Source organism: Amphibalanus amphitrite, unplaced genomic scaffold, assembly GCF_019059575.1.
Source record: "Amphibalanus amphitrite isolate SeventyFive unplaced genomic scaffold, NRLGWU_Aamphi_draft 000434F_arrow, whole genome shotgun sequence".
In the NCBI taxonomy this organism is placed as follows: Eukaryota; Metazoa; Arthropoda; class Thecostraca; order Balanomorpha; family Balanidae; genus Amphibalanus; species Amphibalanus amphitrite.
In genome coordinates this window covers 42,920-67,950 of record NW_024881928.1, presented here as the reverse complement: position 1 = coordinate 67,950, position 25,031 = coordinate 42,920, and the positions used below count along the sequence as shown (strand labels likewise).

Sequence of the window (25,031 nt, the reverse complement as noted above, 5' to 3'; positions counted from 1 at the left end):
GTATATGGAAACGGATCACCCACGATCAAAGGCCATTTTTTGGTCGGTAGGCGACGGTTACAGCTGGCTTCAGTTTGATCTACCGCTGGGGCGATATGAAATGAAGTTGGATTGTTGTGATAAATCACCTCGTTTGGCTATTTTGGAATTCATATTACGCACCCAGTAACCCGAGACAAAAGCCTGTTAGGCCGCCGCCTTTCCGAGATATTACGATCACACGCTGACTGAAATCGACCGACCCGCTCGCTGGCGAAACTACACTCGCTATTTGCTTTACACAACTTGCCGACTGGTTGTGAAGCTTGTCGAGATCAATCCTGTGCGCCTTTGTGGCATCACTCGGCGCTTGTGTAGCATTGCGATCCCGCTGTCTGGATTGCCACCGCCTGACTGGCTCAGTGCCCCGCAGTGACCTCATCCGCACGCTCCGTTCACTGTCCATCCGCTCCTCTGATGTGGCCCGGCGGATGTTGTCGACTTCTCGTGTCCAGTTCTAAGGCCAGTTGTCACTCGCTGCAATGCTTGTCAGCTGGGCTGGCGGCTGGCGGCAACATACGGAATTATAAATGATATAGTCACGCACAGGCGCCTCCGTGCCTGGACCAATGTTATGCGGGCTCCAACAGACTCCGTCCACCTCCGCTTGTCCTCCCATCACTGGAACACAATCAACCTCACTGACCTCACACCTCCCTCTGACCCTGTTTGAGCTGCGCCTGACCTCTCGCTGACCTCCCACAGCGCCGCCGAAGATTACCACCCGGGCGACGATCGCCGAGTCGGACATCTCAGAGCCGGTGGCGCTCGACTGCCGCGCCGAGGGCCGGCCCACGCCGATCGTCTACTGGCTGAAGGAGGGCCGTCCCGAGCCGCTGGCTCCCGGCGGACGGCACACGCTCGGCACCAACGGCTCCCTGGTGCTGTCCCGACCGCGGCCCGGCGACCAGGGCTACTACGTGTGCGGCGCCGTCAGCACGGCCGGCTCCGACCTGCTGCGGATGGAGCTGCTGCTGCGCTCGCAGCCGGTGGCGCAGCTGCCGGCGCCGCAGCAGCAGGCGCGCCAGCTGCTCGACCGGCGCCCGGTGGCCCTGCTGACCGCTCGCGCCGAGTCGCCCTCCGGCGCGCTGCTCGTCTGGAGCTCGGAGCCGGGCCTGTCGCCGGTGGATGGGTTCTATGTGCGGTACCGACCGGTGACGGGAGGTCCGTTCGCGACGGTCACCGTGCCCGACCCGGCGGCCACCAGCCACCACCTGTCGGCGCTGCGCAGCCACACGGAGTACCAGGCGATCGTGTCACCGTACTACCGAGGAGTCGAGGGCCGGGCCGCGCCGCTGGTCACCTTCACCACCCTGCAGGACGGTAAGGAGTACCGCGGGACACCGGGAGAGGGACGAGCCACCGAGCTTAGTCACCAGTCAGTCACCACCGGTATAGGATAACAAAACACACAGCTTTTGGAATACCACACCAGGGTGATGTCACGGGGTGGGCGGCGCACTATTTTCAGACCACGAGTCTGGGTGAAAGCGGACCCCGTGCGGACCACACTCGGGGTAACGCCGAACACCTCTGACAGCGCAGACACGCGGCGGGGGAGGTGCGTCGGTCCCGAGCGTCTCCGCGCGGCCACGGCCAGACGGAGACGCACCGGGCGCCGCGATGTGGGACGGAACGGAGCGCCGTACCGAGGGGAGCGGTCCGGGCCGCCAGCGCCGTCCCAGACGGAGCGCCCGCGACAGTCACAGCCGAGAGGCCGAGCCACGACCCCTGCACGCCACATTACCGGAGAGAATGCCGTGCAGCGCGCACCCGAGCGGCACCGGGTGCACATTGAGCGGCACGCAGCGCACACTGCGGCCTGTCGTTCATTTATTTCACGGCGGTGAGCAGAGCCGTCCCGGCGCCCGTCTTTGTGGCCGCCTTCCGGTGTTTAATCAGCAGCGCTGCCACCGAGCGAGACCTGAGTCACCCCGTGGAACCTTTGTTTTTGGGAAAAACAAGCTGCAGTGCAGTGGGTAGCAGCAGCGCCGCCGAAATCCTAAAACAATAGCGACATACATTGAGACAGCAGCAGCGGTCTCGGGTCCGGTCCTATGTCACACGAAAACACATACCGCAGTGGCGAGGCTGGTAGCTACATTAGGACATATTGGACTCTAATTATGTATCACGCCTTGCAATCTAGACTTGATTTACCACTAGCTGCGTATCTGTGACGTGTTGATGTCGAACGTTATTACCGATACGGCGTTGTCATCGCTCACTTTTTGTCTCTGCTGATATCAGGTATTTCAAACGGTACAACTCTGTGCAACGCAATATCATGCAGGTATAATTTACTGCTATCGGATGTGACCATCTGTGCCGCCTATGCACTGACATTTGTCTCGTCGTGTCTGTTGCAGCTCCGTCGGCGCCGCCGCAAAGTCTGAAGGCGCGCGTCGTAAACGACACGAGCGTGCTGCTCCACTGGCAGCCGCCTCCCAAAGAGCACCGCAACGGCCTCCTCACCGGCTTCGTGCTGCGCCTGCTGTCCAACGCCACCCAGCTGCGGCGCAACTTCACGCTGAACGCCACCACGCTGGACCTGCGGCTGACCTACCTGGAGCCGCACACCGACTACTGGGTGCAGGTGGCGGCCGTGACCGCGCCCGGCACCGGCCCCGACACGGAGCCTCTGGCGTTCACCACCGGCGGGCCGCCGCCGCCCGCCGCCGGCGACAGCGGCCGCGTGCTCGACCAGGCCTGGTTCATCGCTCTCCTCGGCTTCCTGGTGTTCGTGGTGGCGGCGCTGGTGATTGGGTTGGTGTACGTGAAGCGACAGCAGACGCTGAAGCAGGGCCTGTCGCCGCCGCGAGGCAAACAGAGCCAGGAGGCTATGTGGGTGGACCGCAACTGGCGGCCGGCAGACTCTGATAAGGACTCGAGCCTCTCGGAGCAGAAGCTGCTCGGGTACCAGCAGCACCACGTGGGCGGCGGCCCGCCCGGTCAGACGGCCGCCCTCTGCGCCGAGTACGCCGAGCTCGACCAGCTGCGCGACAACGGTCCGTACGCGTCCGCCTGCGTGATCCGCCAGAACCCGCTCAATCGGATGTACAGCCTGCCGGGCGGGTACGCGGGCGCGCAGAGCCTGCCCGGCGGCAGCGGCAGCAGCGCCAGCGGCAGCAGCGGCAGCAGGGGCTTCCCGACGCTGCCGGCCGGCGCGGGGGGCGGCGTGCCGCACCAGCCGTGCCAGCCGCGCCTGCTGGACGTCATACCGCCGCCGCCGTCACACCCGCCGCCAGACGAGCGGGCCACCTACCACCGGGCGGGCGCGGCGCGCGGCGGCTACCAGTACCGCGACCCGTGCGTCGAGTACCGCTGCTCCGAGGGCGAGTCCTCGTATGACGAGCGACCGCCGCCGGGCGTCGTGCCGTGCGCGCGCCGTGCAGCGCCGCCCGTCGAGACCGATGACTCGGACTATTACGGCATCCCGGCCGGCGGCGGCTACCACGGCTACGGGCTGCGCTCGGCCGCGCCGGTCGCCTACCCTCACATATCCAGTGCTCAGCCAGCCGGCGGCGTTGTGGAAAAGCTGGCCTAGTCGTTACCGCCGCGCCGATGGACGTTATATGGACGTTATTTGGACGTGATCGTCGTACGATGGACGCGCGGGCGTTCTTCGTGTCGGCCGAGCGTGCGCGCGAGTCGCCGTTGTGTATTTATTGCGCCGCCTGCTTGTAGGGTCTCCGCGTGCGCGGCATCAGTAACCGCTTGGTGTCATTCCCGTGCCATCTGCACGTGCGGCGGCCCGTGGCGACCGTCGCACGTGCCGCAATAACCCGTGCGCCACCGCGGCCGCTGCCCTGCAGAGCCGCGAGCGCGCGCCCTCGTGCTCCGATCGGCCCGTTTGTATTTTGTTAAAGCTGTGATATGTACAAAGTAGGCAAGAAACCTGATCAAACAGGAATAGAGACACGATTATAGACTGGTGTGTACCTGTCTTCCTTCGGGCTGGGTTTCAATTAAGTTTCACCCGGTGTTTATCGGGCCGGGTATCGCGGTATGCACACACTCGCAGAGGAGGCTGGTCCGGCCGCTAGATATGGATCGGCTCGCTGATGAGATGCCGCCGCGGACAAAGGTGCAGCGCGGCCAGTGAGTGGTCGCCGGCGCTACGGGAGGGTAGCCAGCAGTCACCGGCAGTGTATAACAGACAGCAGACACCAACAGGCACTGGCAGGATAGCACACAGCAGCAGCCACCGACCGGGGCACAGCAGACACCATCAGCCACTGACCGGGGACCCAGGTGGTAGCGGACGCAGGAAGGAGAGCGATGAGGGGAACAGTCAGGGAGGACAGGGGAACGCGGCATCGGCGGGGGTCCGAGAATCGGGGCACGGTGAGGCTGCAGGATGGAGGCAGGGGTATGAGGCATGAGACAGGGAGTGGGTTCAAGGCTACCGGAGCAGTGACACGCGAATTCCTTATTCGCATTCCTCGCAAAATATCACAATACTTGTTAGGTAGTTTCAATGAAACATAGTTAAAAAGAACGGTGTCCGAATTAATAATATCAGAGGACAAGCGAAGACAGACAGTGAAGTTCAATGTCCAATGCTCATTGTGCCCGATATTGATTAGCAGCACGAATTGAGCGACGCCGCAGACATGAAGAGTGGAAAATCGACGAATAATTCGTCGCCGCACGGGCATGACTGATAACCCTCAGGCTAGCTCGTTTGATCTCGCTAACAACGTCAGCACACAGGGCTCTACCCGGCATTGATCATCTCCGCATTTAACTGAACTCCTTTCAACCGTGAGCGACCCTGCGCTGGGGGGGGGGGGGAGGGAGCCCCTCACCGAGGGAGCCCGCACGTGTCGCCCGGGCGGGCGCAGCCACCATTGAAATCCACAGGGGCGCTCCCACGCTCCACACAGTTTGTTCAATCGACCGGTGGCCGCCGGCTGTCAATTCAGCGGGCAGGTCGGCCGATCGACAGTCCTCAGAGTGCACTGTTGGCCGGGCCGAGGGCCCTCAGAGTGCGGCACTCCCCAGCCGCACCGCGCGCAGCGAGAGGGCCGACCCACGGCGCTACCGCTGGATGGGACAATTAGGCGGCATAGCTGTAAACTCGGCGACCTCAGAATGGAGGGTCCTCAGACGCATTGTGGTATATTCATTCCTCCGCATTCTATTCATGCCTGAAGCTGTTTTGCTTGGTAGCAAAAAAGCTCTACGAACTGGTATTTAAACCTATATTGAATGCTTAAGAATGGACATGGGGCAGCGATTTACGTCTTTCAACAAGTACCTGAGAAGAAATGACATAAAAGACGTTTGGTACAGGTCTTTTGTTAAATCAGGATAGCATGACCTGCAGCTTAGAAAAGACCTGACAATAAATTCATCTTCATGCTTTAATTTACCTACCCTTTTATGGAACTCAACGAATACGAAAGAACTACCAATCGTCCAAGTGAATATTCGCTGCTGTTATAGCAGAAAAAGTTACCGATCTCCGCCCCAGTCCCGACCGCTGCTGCTGAAATATCGCTCGCGCCCACGACCTCTCACTGAGCGCGTCTCATCCTCTGGAAACAACAGATCTCTGGCGTTCCTCTCGGCTTCTCTCCGGGCCGCTCCGTAAACTTGTTATCCCATCCGATCCATCGTGGCTGCCGAGCCGCTTTGTGGCTCGATCGACAGCATACAAACAGCTAGAGCGAGCGGCGCTCTCAATACAGGCGCCGTTCCGCGACGCCACCGCCCTCCGTGCCCTCCCCCCTCCTCCCTCCGCCCCCCGCGCCCCCTCCCTCTTCCCTCCGCGCCCTCCGCCGCTGCTTCTGAACGCCCGCTGGCAGCGGCCCATACAGCCGATGTCGGTACTTCTCACGCGCATTAACAGGACGAACAGCGGGCTCGGCGGCTGGTGATCAGAGGCCGGGTTTGTCTAGTTTTGTGTTTCACAACCGGACAGAGTCTGAGGCGGGGGCGCGCGCCGCCCTTGTCCCTGGGGCAACAGGGCACTAAACGAACTAACGCCGCCAGCCTTGGAAACTGAAGGAATTTGGATAAACACAGGGAGCGCGGATAAAATTTCAAACATGCCGTGAGTTTTGTCATGTGGAGTGCGTTGATTAACTCACAAGCGAGTAAAATTAATGACATGGATTACAGCTTAAAACTACCAAAAATGTCAGGCAGGCTACGGAGCTGAACATTGGATAAATACGGAGGTCATGCATTCAGTATGCAATTCAATTTGAGTGACGCACCTAATGGTTAATTAAAATGGTTTTATTTTGAAATCAGATAATTGGCTAAAAATGACTTGCATGCTCATGACTAGGATCCAGGTGGATGTACAAATGTTAACGACACACAGAAGACCGTCTTTCTTTGCTTGCAAAATATGCGCACATGTAATCGGGCACACCAAATCCTAACATATGTCCTGACAGGTGGCCCTACAGGGCAATTGCCATCCAATCTCCCGTGCCACCCCCAGCGGCGATTCACCCAATCTACTTACGGAGCTAATTCGCTTATGGGGGCGGGCCAGACGCCCGGCCCATCGCGTTTAATCGCCTCCTTCGAATTGCAGAACGGCCTTGACATTCTCAAGCCGGTGGCGGAGGACGCGATTTGGTCGGGAAATGACCTCGGCTGACGGTCGACCGCCGACGGCGTCTGAAGACAGCCACCACCCAGGTGTATTAAATCAGCTCCCGGACTCCCAGATCGTCCGGAGCTGCCGGCGGTCAGCCGGAATCCCGGGAGTCCAAACCCAATCGCTCCCCGGGTTCGAGTCAGACGTGGAGCAGACCTGAATTACGCCCCCCGGGGTACCGCTCGCAGCCAGATGGACCTGAACTGTTTATCCAACATATTGGAAAAGCTCATCACGGCGCTATTTACAGCCGGTGAGATTTGATGGCAAGCATCTGCCGCCGGCGGAGTCGGGTCGTTTCCTCTGGCGCGCGGCTGTCGCCGGGGAGGAGGCGCCGGTTAAAACGAGCGATGGGCCGGTTTGGAGTGCCGCCGGACCGGCCGATGATGGTGGCGGCGCGTGAGCTCGGCCCGGTCCGGCAGCTTATCGGACCGCCAGTTGGCCCGGCACCTGGAGAGGCGGCTGAGTCAACACCGACCGGCAATAATACACGGCTGAGATGTTGACTCCTCCGGGTCGGCCCGTGCACGGCTTCAGACGGCGGCTGCAGTGTGCCACGGGCAGCTAAGCCCATAATTGACCACGATAGGCATTCGGGACTACATAGTATTTACGGTACCGCCCCTGGAAGCGGTGGTGCAGGCATTGGTAGACGTTTTTCTCTAAATTGCGCCTTCGTTTTAAGTGAATATGTCGCTAGAAATTTGTTGACTATTGCATAGCAGTATACCAGTAGATCGTAGGCATAATTGCAAAGAAAGATATAGGTATTAGCGTGAGCTTATATTTCAGAAAAGAAAATGCAGGATGTAAACGACACATGTTACCACTTTCATGCCATGTCTAGGCATAAAATAAAAGCCTTCAAAGGATGCATAAATAGTTACAAAATTCACAACATAATGCCAACAGGCTGAGCGTGAGCACCTATAGCGGATTCGGTGGGTTCTCACGTTCTCTGTTCGTTTGGCGCCACCCCTCGCCGCCGTCCTGGGAGTCTGCTTCCCAGTACCGCCCCGTGAGAGAGCTAATGACCGCGGCCGGCGGCGCGAACACACCGTGTGTTTACCTGCAGATGAGGTCTGATTAGCTGCTCTGAAAATCCACAATGCCGCTCCATTACGCCACTGGTCAGCCGGTGAAGCAGCGACTATTGTTCTGTGGTGGGCGCCGGCGGCGCGGAGGCGCCCGCGGCCCAGCAGGTCGGCTGTTTGTACTCTGTTGACAGGCTGCAGCCAGCGGGGAGCCGGCTCCTGATGGCCGGTCGACCCGCGCTACCCCACTCTCACTGCCGCCCACTGTCCCGTCTCCGGTCGGCCCCAGCCGTCCGTCACCTCCCACGCCGCTGTTGTCACGTTTCTGTTGCGTCGGCTCTCGCTGTCCGTCTCACCCTTCACGAGCACCTCTCGGGTCTATCGGCGCCGCGGCGGAGGTCTGGACCCACTCAGACACGGCCTGCTCCTCCCACGACCCAACGCGGTCCGACCCGGCCCAGCCCGACCTGGTCAGGCTGAGCTCAGGCGCCTGGCCAAAGGCTGCACGTGGCACCCACACCGGCCTGAACACGCATATGGTGGCTGGAATTGACTCGCCACATGTGGTCTAGCTCCCGAAACAAACGAGCGAAAATATTAGGGATGGCGAACAACCCTAATACAGTTTCTACGCGCCACGGTTCAGGATAGGTCGGGACCGGGAGCCAAACCGTTAGAAATATGGATGCTACAACGAATGTGGAAAATTACATATTCCATTAAAGACAAGGGATATAGTCGACAAAATTGCCATCAACATTTTTGTGCCGAGAAATCAGGCAAGATGTTGGTTTTCCATTTATACATTGTACTCGATAAGCGTTCACCTGTAGCTAGACTGTACCGCAAGACAGCTGAGTACTCCGGAACAGCATACCCACCCACAATAAATACCGCATACCTACTCCTCTTACGGAACATCTGTATTTGTGGTTAGTTAGAACTAGGGTGGCCCGCGTGCTCCGCAACGCGAAAAGGGATATTTTCGATCGGCGGGTGTTCGGTTGTTCTTGTGTCGGTTGGGTTATCTATCCATTTCGGTCGATTGCTTTTTGACGGCTAAACGTTTTGGTTTGTGGAAAAAATATCCACCGCATCGAGGTGCCCGTGTCTGATAAGCATGCTTTCCACTTCAGAATCTGTCAAATGTGCTTTATAATTGAGGTGCGTAGTTTTAAGACCACGGGCGTAGGAACGTCATGAAAAGTGGGTGGGCCACCCTGTCAAGGGGCCTCCTTTTCCAGGGGGCCTCCTATTTTCAGGGGCCTCAAACTTTTGCCTCATCCTGCTGGCTGCTTTCAAGTATGACCTCCAAATCTAGCTTCTGAGATCAGGCAGATGTACCCAGGGGCGTAACCGCTAAAGCGAACAGTGCGGAAAGTCCGCACCATTTTTAAAACTTCTTCCCCCTCCGATTTTTTTTAGAATCTATTTGCCGCAAACGGCGCATGACCCCTGAAAACCCTTACACAAATGTCTTCCTCGTTTCCCAGGTGCCCCCATTAGCTTCATAGGCGCCCTCTTTGGCATATAAGCGCCCTATGTGCCTAAAGTCATCAGAGACATCCCTATATGTCCCACAGTCGCCCCGTTGTCGCATACAGGGTGACACAAAAAAACGGTCATTACCAAATTTCGAATAACTTCGGAAGTCTTATTCAGATCATCACCAAACTTCGGCCACTTAAGGTCACACCTATGTAGCATACATCCACCAAGTTTCAAGTCTTCACTACGAATACTTTCAGTACAGTGTGTGTTTTACTGACGCTCCACAATGTGCTCCAGGTGAGCGCCACGGCGCTGCAGGGCGTAGGCACACTTGCATCCGGCGGGCAAAGTTGTCGATAACCCGATGGCTGTGCACTTTACAGAGTGCAATGGCCTCTGGAGACAGTGCTCAGGGGGTGTGCTACCCCTGAAACGTTATTCTTATCGGGTTATCGGCAACTTTGCCCGCCGGATGCAGGTGTGCCTACGCCCTGCAGCGCCGGGGCGCGTATTCGCCAATAGTATTACACGAATCGGCCCACCAACTAGCGACATCTCTAGTGCGACGTCATAGCCATCCGACGTGACAATCATGCATTGAGGCCAGATTTGAGTTGAGACTTTTTTTAATTGTATATGGCAATCGAATTGGCAGTGTGTCGTCGTAGCCGAGTGGTTAGAGTCTCGGTGTGATGAGCGAAAGGTCGATGGATCAATTCCTGCTTTAGCGGTTCTTTTCTAAGAAGTCGGTTTTAGACACGCATTTTTGGCCCCTAGGCCCTAAGTTCGCACGCCAATATCGTACGCCCAATAAATCTATGACAAGTATTCATCTGATTAAGGAATAAGTTGCAAAAGAACTGCAGTTGCAGTCTGTACCTGAAATACCAATTGTGTTACGGTACTGTCGATACTGTCGATCCCCTGGTGGCAGAAATGTTAAAGTTATAGTTAAGGCATAGCTCCTATAGATGACGCCTTTGACGGCTGGAAACTGATAATCTCGTCCCCTGATTACGCTAACAGCTATGCCCAACTTTTTTGTGCATGGTGATTCTTACATGAAAACTATCTAATTGCATGCTAACCAGCGTGCGATTTTTAGCTTAGTTTTCGCTACTTTTAGGTACTTTACCTTGCCAAGTGCCACCTACCTACTTTCAAAAGGTCAGCGCCACCCCTGTCATATCCAGCAGGAGCTGCGTGCTCGGTGCTAGCACCCATTGGCAGTGAGAAATATTGATCAATGGTCATCGCCCAGCACCATTTGTCTTTCCATTGGCTACGTTCGCATAGTATGCACTATGCATTAGTGATGTCAATTGTCAATCACAGAAAATCAGAACACCGATACCAAACCAAATTCAAACAAAAACCATTGGAAAATACCGAAACCGAACCAATCGGTTGGACTGCAAATATTTCTCTTAGGTATGCAACATATTCATTTGAAGAATGCTTACCTCTGATGTCTTAGGTGCACGACGTTGCAAATGTATCCAAAAAACAGGGGCGTCGACGCGTAAGGAAAACTGGTCCGACTTTTTCTCGGGGGGCCCCCACCGGTGGGGGCCCCCAGGTGTCGAACGGCTTCCCAACGTACATTTACATACATACATGAGTATACAAATGTATAGGCCCCCGCGGTGTTTAGCAGGGCCCCAGAGGCCCAGCAGGGCCCCCGAATTCTATAGCAGGGGCCCCCGTGGCCGCAGCAGGGACCCCCGTGGCCGCACCAGGGGCCCCGTAGTCGCAGCAGGGCACCCGCGGGTCGCAGCAGGGCCCCCGCGAGCCGCAGAAGGGGCCCCCGCGGTGTCTAGCAGGGCCCCAGAGGCGCAGCAGGGCCCCCGCATTCTGTAGCAGGGGGGGGGGGGGGGGCGAGCCGCAGCAGGGCCCCGCGAGGCGCAGCGGGGCCCCCGTGGCCGCAGCAGGGGCCCCCGTGGCCGCAGCAGGGCCCCGAGAGCCCCAACGGGGGCCCCCGCGAGCCGCAGCAGGGGCCCCCGTGGCCGCAGCTGGGCCCCCGAGAGCCCCAACAGGGGCCCCCGCGGCCACAGCAGGGGCTCCCGCGGTCGCAGCAGGGCCCCCGCGAGCCACAGCAGGGCACCGCCTAGTCGAAAAAGTGGTCCGACTAGTCGGAAAAGTCGGACCGGTGTCGACGTCCCTGCCAAAAAAAAACGCACAATGACAGATAACACGAAAATTTATGTCGCCGAGTGGATTCGAACCGCCTACCTCCATATCACCGTTCCGATACTCTAACCATTGCGCCACGGCGGCAACACGTACGATGGAGTTTAAATGTCTTTAAGTTAAAACTTAGCTTCAATAGACTCCACCAAGGGCGAGGACCGAACGTATGACGCCACGCTGACGTCACTCAAGAGACACGCTATTGGTCGGGCCGATTCGTGTAATACTATTGGCGAATACGCCGCCGGGGCGCTCACCTCGAGCACATTGTGGAGCGTCCGTAAAACACATACTGTACTAACAGTATTCGTAGTGAAGACTTGAAACTTGGTGGATGTCTGCTACATAGGTGTGACCCAAAGTGGCCGAAGTTTGGTGATGATCTGAATAAAACTTCCGAAGTTATTCGAATTTTGGTGATGACCGCTTTTTTGTGTCACCCTGTACAATGTGCGCTTATCATAGGCGTCTCTCTTTTATGGACACTTGAAGGCGCCTCTCTTTGCCATGCCGGCGCCCCTGTTTCTTATGAATGCACCCCCATGGCATTGATCAATTGCAATTTGCAGACCTCTATTGCATGTGGACGCCCATATATGTAGTCCTCAGAGGCGCCCCTCTTTCGCATTGAGGCGCCCCTATGGGCTTCATAGGCGCCCCTCTATTGCACGTAGGTGCCCTACTGTCTCAGAACCGCTCCCCTTTGGCATGCAGACGCCCATCTTTCGTACGGAGGAGCCGCTGTGGTTCTTAGAGACGGCATGGTGCTCCCAGACGCAGATGGGGCTCTCGGAGTCGACAGTGTGGGACCTTCAGTCGCTGATGGGTGCCCGCTAGATGTGGACCCTCGGAGACGCCGGTATGGGGCCCTCAGAGATGCCGGTATGTGGCCCTTAGAGACACCGGTGTGGAACCCTCAGATACTTCAGTGTGAAGCCCTTACAATTGCTGGTGTGGAGCTACGAATGCGCTGGCTTAAATCCCTCAGAGGCCGGTACATGGACATTAGAGCCCAGTGAGAGTTTGTGTGGTGCCTTCAGTGGCCTTGTGGAGCCGTTAGACATCAACATGGTGCTCTCAGGAGCCGGTGAGTCCTCAGAGTCACCGGTGTGGGGCCTTCAGAGCACCGAGATACTGGTGTGGGGCCCTCAGAGGTGTCGGTGTGGGTCCTTCAGATGTACATATAGAGCCTTGAGATGCACAGGTGTGGTGGCCCACAGAGGCGCCGGTGTGGGGCCCCCAGAGCCACCGATATAGGGCCCGAAGAGACACTACACCTTTTTTCCTTCAGTTTGAAAAAGTTGTAGCTCAATTTGAAAAAGATGCAATTCAATTTGAAAAAGTTGTACTTCAATTTGAAATAAGGTAACTTCAATTTGAAAAAGATGAAATTCTTTTTGAAATAGTTAAAATACAAATAGAAAAAGATATAATTCATTTTGAAACGTATCGGGCTCGGAAGAGAACAGACTACACATAGTGTGCTCGTACCCAAGAATATTATTGATGAAAGTCCTTGGATTGAGGCAAATACTAAAAATACATACTTTGCACAAAGGTGAAGGACCCCGTGACTTAAGGGTTGCACATAATTTTGCACGTGGTTGATATTTTTGTTTAAAAAAAGTGAAAAAACTAAAACTGCGTAATTGGCGATAATTGGGTTTGGCTTTGAGCGCAGCATTGAGCTTGTTAAACTTGCTTTGTTTGCTTTTTGAGATAACGGCTCAGCGAGGTCTCAAATTATCTACCATGAGCCGCTTTGATGAGAGTGGCAATTTACTGGTAGACGAGGATGACCCAGGACACGATGAAGGTCTTCCGGAAATTGAGATGGCGGGTGGTGATGGACCAGCAGCGAGCCGACGGGGTACCAAACGGGGAACGAAACGAGGACCATACAATCGGGTCAGCATCCAGGCTAGGAAGCGAATCCTCGATTCGTTCCATGCGGGCGGTGACTGGAAGATGACGGCCATTGCAAACGGCGTCGCAGTTCAAACTGCATACAAATACATCCGGTGTCCAGACAAGGAGCAACCAGAGCGACGCGGTGGAAGTCGGTACAGAAAGATGACAGACGCCCACGTCGAGAAACTGATAGAGTATGTAGAGCGCGACCCACAAATAACACTTGCTGAAATGGTCAGTAAACTGCACCAAGACACCGGCCTGCAAGTCACCATCCCCACCGTACATAAGCACCTGCACGGCCAGTTTTACACAGTGAAGCAGGCGCGTCCGCAGCCCGTGACGATGAACAGCCCCGAGAACAAGGCCCGCAGAGCGGCATTTACCAGGCGACTCATGGAGCTGATTGGGAGTGGGAAGACCGTAGTGTACATCGACGAGACCAATTGCAACCTCTTCTTACGACGTCAGGAGGGACGCTCACGCCGCGGGACACGCTGCAGTGTTAAGGCGGCAACAGCAAAGGGCCCAAACGTGCACATTATTGGTGCAATTACGCAGACCGGCCTTGTTCACTGGCAAAGGAGGCGAGGCTCATTCAAAAAGGAAGACTGTGCCGCCTGGCTGCGCGAGGTCCTGAGGCACTGCCCGGAAGACCCCGATGAGCTAGTTGTCGTGTGCGACAATGCACCAGTGCACGCGGCTCTCGAAGAGGTCTTCGAGGCAGACGGGGTGCTTGCTGGAGCACAGCTGCTGCGGCTGGCGCCATACAGTGCCCCTATGAACCCAATAGAAATCATCTGGTCCGCCGTCAAAGCTATCATGAAACGGGAACTGGCTGCAACCCTGGACGAGGCTCTCAACACGCAGCCAGAATTAACGCAGTCAGAACATCGGCTGAGGCACTTGGAGCAGAAGATTGACATCGCCATGGCTTCAGTTACCCAGCGGATGTGCCTCAGGGCATGCAATCATGTGCAGACGTACTTCGCTGGGTGCCTCGAGGAACGCGACCTCCCGATGGGCGTTTAAGATGTCCCTGCTTACGCTGCGGCTCTGCCGCACCACTGCACTGTTTTCAGGTTTAAAATGTGTGCCCGTGGTCGGGTCGCAGCGGGTCCGACTTCTGTCCGCTGGCAGAGTCGATTACCTGACCATTCATTCCGATCTCTGTGTCATGGCATCAATACAGATACCAAACATTCGCTCGTTTCGTTACGTGGTACCTAATGCATAGAGGCATGCAAGTAAGCGAAGTGTGGTAAGGGCATTTTGTATATCAAATTAATCAAATTACGAATTAGAAGACGTTAACCGGCTCTCCATCCATCCCTTTACGAGTATAAGCATGGCGCAATTTGGGCAACTTCCCCTACTAAGTTACTCAGCATGGTTTCTTTTCAAATTGAACTTAAACTGTTTCAAATTGAATTTCAGCTTTTTCAACTTGAATTTATTTCATTTCAAATTGAATTTTATCTTTTTCAAATTGAAATTCATCTTTTTCAAATTGATTTACATCTTTTTCAAATTGAGCTACAACTTTTTCAAACTGAAGGAAAAAAGGTGTAGTATGACCCTCAAAGGCGCGGCTGTGTGGCGCTCATAAACACTGGTGTGGAGCCATCACAGGCGGGTGGAGCCGTTAGAGGCCGGAAAGGGCCCTTAGATGCCTACAAGGAGCCTTCAGAAGCCGGCGTGGCACCCTTATGGGGATAAGCGTGTCTACTTAAAAGCCCTTGAGGTGCTCTCATGAGCTCTGTGGGGCCCTACCTAGCCGAAATATGGCCACGGCCAGTTGCCGCCGCATGGCTCTTCAGACTATCATTCTCAGGGGCCTCATCTGCCTAGTTTGAATAGAAGGGCCTCTCAGACCATCAGTCTCATGGGCCTCCTCTGGCTAGTATAAATAGAAGGGCCTGTTAGACCATCAATCCTAGGGGCCTCTTCTGGTTAGTATAAATAGAAGAGCCTCTCAGACCATTAATCTCAGGGGGCCCCTGTGGACAGTATAAATAAAAGGGCCTCTCAGACCATCAGCCCCGGGGGCCTCCCTAGAAAAGTGTAAATGTGGATAGAGGGCCCCCTCAGATTCATTACGAGTGGACCTCTCTGACTATCAGTCTCAGGGGCCTCTTGTGGCCAGTATGCATATAAGAGCCTCTCAGACCATCGGTCTCAGGGACCTCTTCTGACTAGTGTGGATAGAGGGCCCTCCCAGACCACCGGTTTCAGGGGCCTCCAGTGGCCAGTTATATGAACAGAAGGGCCTCACAGCCATCAGCATCGGGGGCCTCTTCTGACTGGTGTAAATATGAGGGCCTCTCATACCATCAGTCTCAGGGGCCTCCTCTGCCTAGTGTGAATATAAGGGCTTCCCAGGCCATCAGTCTCAGGGGACTCTTCTGACTGGTGCCGGATTGAGGGACCTCCCAGACCGAAAGTTTTGGGGGTCTCCTGTGGCCAGTATGAATAGAAGGGCCTCTCAGTCCATCAGTATCATGGGCCTCTTCTGCCTGGTGTGATTATAAGGGCCTCTAAGGTCATCAGTCTCAGAGGCCTCCTCTGACTACAGTGTAGATGGATAGGCCTCCCAGACCATCAGTCTCAGGGGCCTCTTCTGACTATTGAGGATAGAGGGGCCTCCTCTGACTAGTGAGGGTAGGGGGCCTCGGCTAGACCGCCAGTGTCAGGGGCCTATTCTGACTAGTGTGGATGGAGGGGCCTCCCAGACCAGTGTGGATATTGGGGCCTCCTCAGATCCACTAGGGCCTCTCAGGCCATCAGTCTCAGGGGCTTCGACTGATAAGTATGAACAGAGGGCCTCCTTGGATCCATCACGGCCCCTTGGAGTCCGTGGGTGGGGATTCATGGAACTTATTTTTACCGAGTTTGTTTATTCTGGAAGGTGACGACGTCCTCTCAAATCGAGACGAGGGGCCTCGAGTAAAAAGTGGGTGGGCCAAAACACATGGTTGGCCCCCCCCCACCTCGAAAAGTGGGTGGGCACTTGCCCACCTGGCCCCCCCTGTTCCTACGCCTATGTTTAAGACAAATGAAAGGCGTAGATAATTTTCGCTAAAAATCGTTTTGCAGAGGTTTAAAACATTTATATTTTTAAGAATACTGTTGCTTGTCATGCAAACGTGATGATTGGAGCTTGGAGAGAATTGAATGCTCTTTCTAATGATAGCATTTTCAATTGTCAAGCGTATCAGGTTAAGCAGCAAATCCCGTGTATCTTTTTAGTGGCACATTGTGGACAAATACCATTTTAATTCAGCGATTTTTCCACATTGTTTTTGATCAATTAGCTTTTCACAATTTTTCCATGAGAGACGGTACATTTTTATTGCTAATAGGCGCTGTTTCAACTCATTCCGTCTGACGATCACCTGAAATTAATATAAATTCCAAAATCCGTCCAAAACGTCCATTTTTCAAAAGAAAGTGTCCTCCCCGGTGCACGTGGCGCGTGCCAACCCCTGCACCGCACACCATTCGATAGCCCGTTCGATTCTCTACACGATGCTGTTTTCCCCGTACCGGTCGGGCCCACGGTTACCGAGATATTGCACCGGGACCGGACCCGTGTCGGGCAAATTTGGCTGTTTTCGCCCGTTTTTGCCAGCCGATTAATACATGTAAAGTCTATGACGCGAATTTGCACTTTTTGGGCACGCGCCACGCGCTCGCTATCGATCCGATCGAGCTGAGACCCATCAAAGGCACGTTGTCCATCCTTGTTCTATGAGTTGCGCAAACTTCAGCGCGGTAGGTGCAACGGTGTGACCTGTAACCCGCGCTACGTAGCACCATGTCGCGACCTTCGTAATAGACAGAAACTACGTCACCACAAATAGTAATATAGATGTTGTATGCATTTTGGTTTTATCGGCTAATTCTTATGAAATGCTCAACGCAATGCTGATAAAATGTTTCCAATACCTTACATTTACAACATTCATGTAAAACGTCAGCCGTTAAAAATCCAAACAGAAAGATGACAGGATCTTGGTATCTGATAGAAATTATGACGGCAATCCAACTAATGATCTCAAAACGATATCGGAACGTTATCTCCTACCCTAATCATCTCACATCTGCCCACGAAGCCACCCGTTGGAAAGTGAAACGAGCGGTGACGGCGGCACCCCGTCAGGTGATACAGAACATCGGTCAGCCGGCCGGCCGGGTGGTCGGCCAATCGGGTCGGCGGTCGGACCGATGGACCAGTCGGTGGTCGGACCGATCGGTCCCGATGAGGTGAACAGGGAGGTCCATCCGGCAGTTGGGTCGGGTGGTTCATCGGGCGGTGCTCGGGCCGGTCGGGCGGTTCATTGGGCGGTCGGACGGCTCATTGGGCGGTGGTAGGGCGGTGGTAGGGCGTCGGCCCGGAACAATCAGAGCGATCGGAAGCAGTGAATCCCTTAACTCCACCGCCCACCAACTCAGAACCCATCCTTCTCCGATCGACTATGGGCTTTCACCGGGCCCGCTCTCCACCGAGGCGGGCCGGTGTGTGTACCGCACAGCCGTAGTGGTGAATAAGAACGGTCGGAGCTCACCTGGACAGGTTAATTAAGACGCCCCGCCGCGGGCGCAGTGCGAGCAGCCCCCGGATCGCGGCGGATACTGTCAGATCCACCGGAGCCCCGCTGGGTCTCCAAGTAAAATGGTGGCTGAACACATGCAGCCTGGGCGGGGCAGCAGCAGTGAGCAGCGAACCGTACCGGCCCAGGGCTCAGAGGCCGATGCAACTTTGGAAAATTGAACTTGGGAGTCTTAACGGCCATAGGTCACGGCTAATGGTCGGCCTAATTCGGCGGCAGTGGGCCGGCGCCGGTTGGCCCGATATATCGCCTCCGGCGCCCGGGCGAGTGTGCCGGAGGGACGCGTAGCACGGGGTCTGTGAGGCCTTAGTCGAAGGCGGGAGCGGTCACTAGCTCGACTCGACCTCAACGGATGGGCGTGCACCGTGTGACTGGTGAAATCCCCAGAAATTGGTGAGGTAACGCGCGAAACGCTACGGAAACCACTCTCCGACGAGATGGTGAAACTATGTATACAAAACGGTCTAAGGTTTCCGTTTGAATTCAATACGGTTCTCTTGAACGCTGTAGCAATATAGTGCAAGTCTAAAAATAATTCCTCTTGTGAAATACTTTAAACTTTCGTTAATTACAAAACACTCAGATAATTGAAGCAATCAAAGTTTGCTTCTGTGTGGCATTTAATTACTTCCAAAGCGTTCACAAAGCGCTGAGAATGCAGCTGCTACCCAGCGTTTTCTAGCTAACAAGTCAGAGAGCAACTCAATGTTTCTGAATCTCATACTAACACCACAATAAGTCATCACGATGAAATTGGTCACATTCATACATCAATTGCGGCTTTCTTATGCCATTTATCACAGCTCTATACACCAGTTGCCTGTGCCATCGATGTCTATCCATTATAAGATTGGGTATGACCAGCCATCGGAGCGGGCGACACCTCCCAAGACCGATCGAGTGACGCACCGCATGACGCATAGCCACTTTGGTCCTCCGTCCCTCTGCCCTCTCCCACGCTCTCTCCCTTCCTCCTCCGTCCGTCTCCTCGCACTGTGATCGTTCTCCGGCCCGGGGCGGCCCTGGGCGCAGCTGGGTCACACAGTGCCGGTCCCTGGACGACTCCGCCGGTCACAATGGATGGACCTCTGGATGATGGATGGTGGTGGCGGCCGGGCGGGGCGGTCTATCGCCACCGCGGCGCTGCCACCGCCGCCACCACGCCCCCATTCCTGCGACAATCACCGCCGCGGCCGCCGAGCTCGATTTCCTGAGGCGATGAGCGCCACAATCACCCTCGAATGAGTTCGCACAGACGATTGGGCCAGAGGTCGGCGGCGGACATCGGCGATCAGAGCCGCTCCGATCGTGCCCCGAAGACGGAGAAAGTCGGACGGAGACCGTCGGAGTCGACGATTTGGTGGCGGTATCGGCAGCGGCGGCGAGATGAATCTATCCGTCACGTCGGCCGTGGACAAGATGAACGACCAGCGCTGCTACCCGAGGGAAGATCGAGCCAGCCTCCGGTGACGACGCTGAAACATCATTTGCTACCAAGAACAGAACAAAGCCGGTCATGGACAAATGTCAATTGATGGTGGCCGGCTAGCCCCGAATACTAGGACGCCTCACTTACATTCATCTTACTCAGAAGCACAATTTCACCTCCCGAAAATTCCGGTACAAGAACCCGCCACTGGCTCGCTTCAGCTCCTGCAATCACTTATTGTCGGTGTTTTTCATACACGGACGAGAATTAGAACTCCGGCCGGCAGCCCGTCTGCCCTGGCCGCTCAGTTCATCGGGTCAGGTCCCCACGGACCGCGCCGCGCCCGATGACGTACTGACGCGATGACGCGATGACGTCCGGTGATGAAGGTGGGATGGCCTGGCGATGACGTCCGGCTGGCACGCGGACGGGCCCGCCCACTCCCTCCCTGCCCCCTTCCCCCCCCCCCCCCCCCCGACTTCCCCGCCGCGCCGCCCGGGTACAGAATTGATCGCGCCGCCAGCCGACCGATCGGACGCAGGTGGCGCCCCTGTTGCCGATTTTTCTTGTGATTTATGAAACAATTTTCGCAGCCCGTCTCGATGCCAGTATTTATGGTGTGAGCTTGTTTTCACTGCAGATTTGATCAGTCGCGCTGTGGAAGACTGTCCCAGGCTTCAATCACTGTCATGTCGACGCCGCGGCCCGACGATATCTCATTTCAATAACACGATATACAAAAACACTGCAGCGTCCGGTCTGGAGAGGCTCTGTCAGTCAAACACATGGATACATCTGCTCCATTAAGGGTGCGGCGTTCACACACTGCTGCATAGTCGTCTTTCAGCGACGTCGGCTGCAAAGCTCACTGCGGTTTAGCGACACGAAGGTCGACCACGGTTACTCAGACGTTTGGCATTGACTGCTGGAACTGATGACATGTAACAAAGGTCAGTGCTTCAGGGAAACCGAGCTGGGCAGGATATTGCAGGTTTTATTTGCATTTTATTGGTATTGCATTTTACAAAATGCAAAATGTTCGACAACTGCAATAAATATTGGAATCAACTAAAGAAACTGTAATAAATCAAAATGAAAAGCGCATAGCAGCACACGGTTACAACTTACAGCTACCTCAAGATGCCGGAAATATCTTCACATGGCATTAGAGGAGCTTCAATAAGCAATGTCTGACAAGCCAACATCAGGAAATGCTCAAATGCTAGTACGTACTAGAAGGTAAAAATGGAAAGAGCGGTATTTGTCCTCGGACCGAAAAGGGAAGTGGTCCATCGCGGGCGGCGCGGTGGCCGAGACGTCGTGGGGGGTCTGTCTCCGCGCCTTTCGCCGTCCCCCCTGGCCAGTAGGGGGACAGCCGGCAATCCACGTGCCCCTGAATAGTGGACCCTTTGTGTATGTGTGTGACCGCACTCTCGCCTTTACTCACGCCTCTTCCGGCGATGACCGAGACTATGGTTGGAGGACCGGTAAGGTGCGGAAGTGAATACAGACTGGTCTCTGAAACAGTGTCCTATTTCAAAACAGCCGGACCCGGGTCAGGCAAAAGAAAGGCGTGCGAGGGGCAGCGGAAGAGCAGGACAGTTGGTCGTGCGAAAACAAGAGCAGATGGGGTGAATACCGAGGTGAGTGAAAGGGAAAAGGAAGAACAAGGGCAAGGGAATAGGAACAGGAAGGACCGTGGCAGGACACAGACGCGGAAAAGACCATGACAGGAGACGGAACAGAAGTAAGTGGAGTAACCAAGCTAGAGGACAGAACTTGGTCTCAGCCTTGAGCCGGCACTAGGATATGGCGAGAGGGCCGGGACCAGTGTCGTGACCAGCCCGCCGAACCGGCCGACAGTGACCACATCGCGGTGTTGTCGTCCCACCGCAGCGCAGTGCAGCGATGATGCAGCGCGCGGGTGCGGTCGGACCCTGCCGCCGCAGCGGACGGGCGGGCGGGGTAACCGTCAGACGGCCGCCGCCGAATTGTCACATCCTGATTAGGGGCTGCGATTGGCCGCATTGTCGGCGGGTGGGCGGCGGTGGCGGCCGCCGGGTCACCGACAGGGTCGACCTGATGTGCAACATCCTGCTGATCGGCGCCCACCCGGCTGTGACCGGCACCGCCCCCCGTCCCGGCGCACCCACAGCACGGCCGGCGCGGCCCTTTGTTGTGACAGTCTCCGACTCACCCCAGGTTTTTCTTCCGATACTGTGCTGATTCATTGGTAAATAAATTTATAGCTAGCCATTGGCGATACATTTATAAGAACAAAACAAATTTCGTCAACAATCACACACACTAGCATACTAATACAAACAGACTTACCTGGGAAGAGGCAACAATTGCCTCAGCCTCCAGCCCCAGGCCTGCAGTATAGGTATACGGTGCGAAGGATGACTCGAATTAGGATTGAAGCATCGCATCCATTTTAGGAAAAAAAGGCACCGCTTGTAATTAAGTGCATAATTCACCGACATTGTGTGAACCTACGTTCACGGAGGAAATCAGCAAGCATCCAACAAAGAAGCTATCACCGTCTCTAATGCGGCCAAAAGCCGTCTTCACGACGGCTATGTGGTACACATTTGGTGCAGAATTGGTACAGATTTGGTCAAATAAGGTTCATTCGCTAGATAGCCCATCGTAAAAACGGTTGTTATTAAACGGCCGAAAATCTACATCATCGGCTCTTACCCTCCACCCCTCTGCTCCTCCTATATCTACCCGCCTTCCACCCGGCCGCTGCACCATCGCGCTGACAGCATACTGACAGAAAGTCCGCCCAGCGCGCAGAACCGTGTTCGTTTGCCGTCACGGTAAAACAGATTGATGTTCTTTTCTATCTTCGCTCCGCGTCCACAATGACATATGCCTCTCAATTGTGGGTGGTGTTGCCCATTGTTCTGTTTCGGCTACTTGATTTTTAGCACGCAGGAATGACTGGTTATTTTATGGCGGTAAAAATCGCTGTAGCGGCGTAGTGCTGTTCGCATTGGTGACGTCTCCGCCCCATAAATTTGGGTCGACATACGGTCTGCGATGATTTCAGGGTGTCTGTCAATCGGCATGTGCCAAGCGAGACACAGGTGGCAATTTTGCGTACCGATACATACTTGTTAAAGTACCTACATGACAGTTTTTCATTCGTAAGGATTGGTTATAATCATCAAAATGTAACTTCTCATTTCCCAGGGGAAACATATAACATAAACAAGTACAAATTACCTAAGCAATCTCAAACCTATGCCTAACGACCAGTAAACTCGTCAAACCGATGTTATTTCATCGTTAGTACTACGCAAGAGCTTCGGAACGTTCACAATTACTCAAAGACGTATTCCCGCGTAAAAGCCAGCAAGGCTGAATGCAGCTTCTGTGCATTCACTGAAGTGTTCAACCATTGGCCGACTATTGGGCCGCCGGTATACAATCTCAGTGAACGGAGCCGTGAGAGCTTGGAGCTGCTGCAGCTCCTGTCACAACCAGGCTCGATACATATCCGCCCACCATAAAGGTGGCTTTGGTCTATAGAGCGACTGATGCACTTTGAACAGACAGCCTCTCAGTCGATGGACATGCAGGAAAGAGTGCAACGTCAGGATCGGGGTGAATGCTGAAAGCACCCGTTTACATTTATCTTTGGTTGAGGTTCTGGAGAGGAGATTCAGTTCGATGTGATGCCATTTACGATGTAAAATATCGTGTGATACAATGTTATGGTAATGAAACAGACCATATTTAACCCGCGCCCTGCTGGGGGGGGGGGTGTTTGAACACCCCCCCTTGTGGTTTTTCGCGAATATCTAAAAAAACGGCGTCGCGGAGCGCCGCCGTTTTTGGTACACCTTATCATACATCAATTCTACACATGTTGTGAAAATTTCAGACCAAGGTCATTCAAGGTCAGGTCACCAGGTCACTTGAAGTGACCTCACCTCATAAAAACTTTCAATGTCTGTCATAGCTACACCGAGTGGCCGATCGCTTTGAAACTTTCAGCGATTGCTAAGAGCAATAGCATGTACAAAATGTATATCTCAGAATTTTGATATCGATGACCTAAGGTCAGGTCAATTTTGCGACCTCCCCATTATAAGTCAATGGGAGAAAATTGAAATGCGCCTCTTTTGGATGAAAGACATTATAAACACTCCCAAACACCGAAGTACAAGTGGTTTAGACACACTGAACTTGAAAATGGTGTCCGTGACCCTTGTTTATGCCCTGAGGTCATCTTAGGTCACGAATGGTATCTAACAGTTTTTCGCAAATAACTTTTGATAGAGGCATGCTAGAGCGATGAAAACGCCTTAGATGTGTTCAGCTCGACGATACGGATCGACTGATATGCAACATGACCCTTTCCGGTCAGGTCATGACCTTGACCTGAGGTCAAATTTTCAAGTTGACCTTTTAAGGTCAAATTATAGTTCATTCGATGCGTCTTGACGAGAGGAACACGATGCCGGTAAAAGTAAGCTCGTACAAGGCTTGGGTCAAAAGTTATTGCAGAAAAACTGTTTTCGAAAAAATCAGTTATTTTTGCAGTTTTTGCCCCCTGCAGGCAAAACCGTTGACGTTAGGTCAAATCTGAGAGAATTACTCAGAAAGGGCGTTAATAGGGCTATCGAATGCGCTTTTCCGCGGCGCTGTAGCTCTATTGGTTCCCGAGTTATGCGTTGGCTTCTTGGAAATTTTCGACATTCGACCTGGAAATCGGCGAAATTTTGCCTTCAATGACCTCTGGTGACCTGACCTTTGACCTGACCAAAAAATTGACCGAAGTGATTTCGTCATTATTTTTCACGCTCTTTCGAACGCCGCCTTCCGCGTATCGCTACGTGGCCCAGGAGCCGAGTTACAAGGGGGTGTTCAAACACCCCCCCCCAGCAGGGCGTGGAAATCCAGGACCCCCAGCAGGGCGCGGGTTAATGAATATAATCTACTTACGAGTATCACTAGGATAGATTCGATAGTTATTCCGCCACTCAAAAAAAAGACAAATATTGCTGGTAGTTATTTTACTAATAGTCCCAGCCAATGCAGAAAAATTACAATTTTGTTTTATTCGCTGAATCAAGTTAGGTAAGCCCCAGTGAAAAAAAATCATCGATTTCATAACTTTTATATGAATGACATCAATCTTCGCCACCTTGTCATGAGGCTGGGTGCTTCGCCCGAGGCATGTGACACCGCTCCTCACCGACTCTGCCTGTGTCTGTGTTCCGCCACACACACAGCTGGCTAGTCACAGCCGTACTTGGGTCATTGTACACCATTGATCCGCGGCGCTCAGCTCTCTGTAATTACATATGATTCGGCACGTCACAGTATGATGGAAGGCTATTGACTATCGCGGGGGAGTATGAGTATTTCAGTGCGCTCGCTGCGTGTCCTATTGTCCATGGAAGGCGCTGGGAGCTGGCAGTGCCGGGGGCCATGGCGTTGTCCCCCTGTGTCAGCCGGTCTGTCAGAATCAGCCGGCGGCTGTCACCCACCAACTGCCACTGTCCTGTCACGGAGCCGTGTGACAGACCGTCCGCGTCCGATGACACAGTTTCAGCAGCTCACTCGGCGATGAATAATATATCGAGGATCGGCCACGAAGGCAGGCTGCATAGCGGCGCGTTTGTATGCAGGCGAATCAAGCGTAGGCATATGCCGTTCAGCACATATCGAGCCGAACTGACGGC

The 25,031-nt window shown here is 54.5% G+C and overlaps 1 protein-coding gene across 1 annotated transcript in view; it reads left to right on the top strand.

The window, feature by feature from the left end:
- LOC122391353 (roundabout homolog 2-like) overlaps window positions 1–3,968 on the top strand; it is a 51,012-nt gene extending 47,044 nt beyond the window's left edge. The window contains exons 5-6 of the mRNA XM_043385155.1: window positions 745–1,362; window positions 2,409–3,968. Of these exons, the coding sequence (XP_043241090.1) occupies window positions 745–1,362; window positions 2,409–3,586 (1,796 nt within the window). The 3' untranslated portion in view covers window positions 3,587–3,968. The remainder of the gene's footprint in view (window positions 1–744; window positions 1,363–2,408) is intronic.
- The last annotated feature ends 21,063 nt before the right edge of the window (window positions 3,969–25,031 follow it).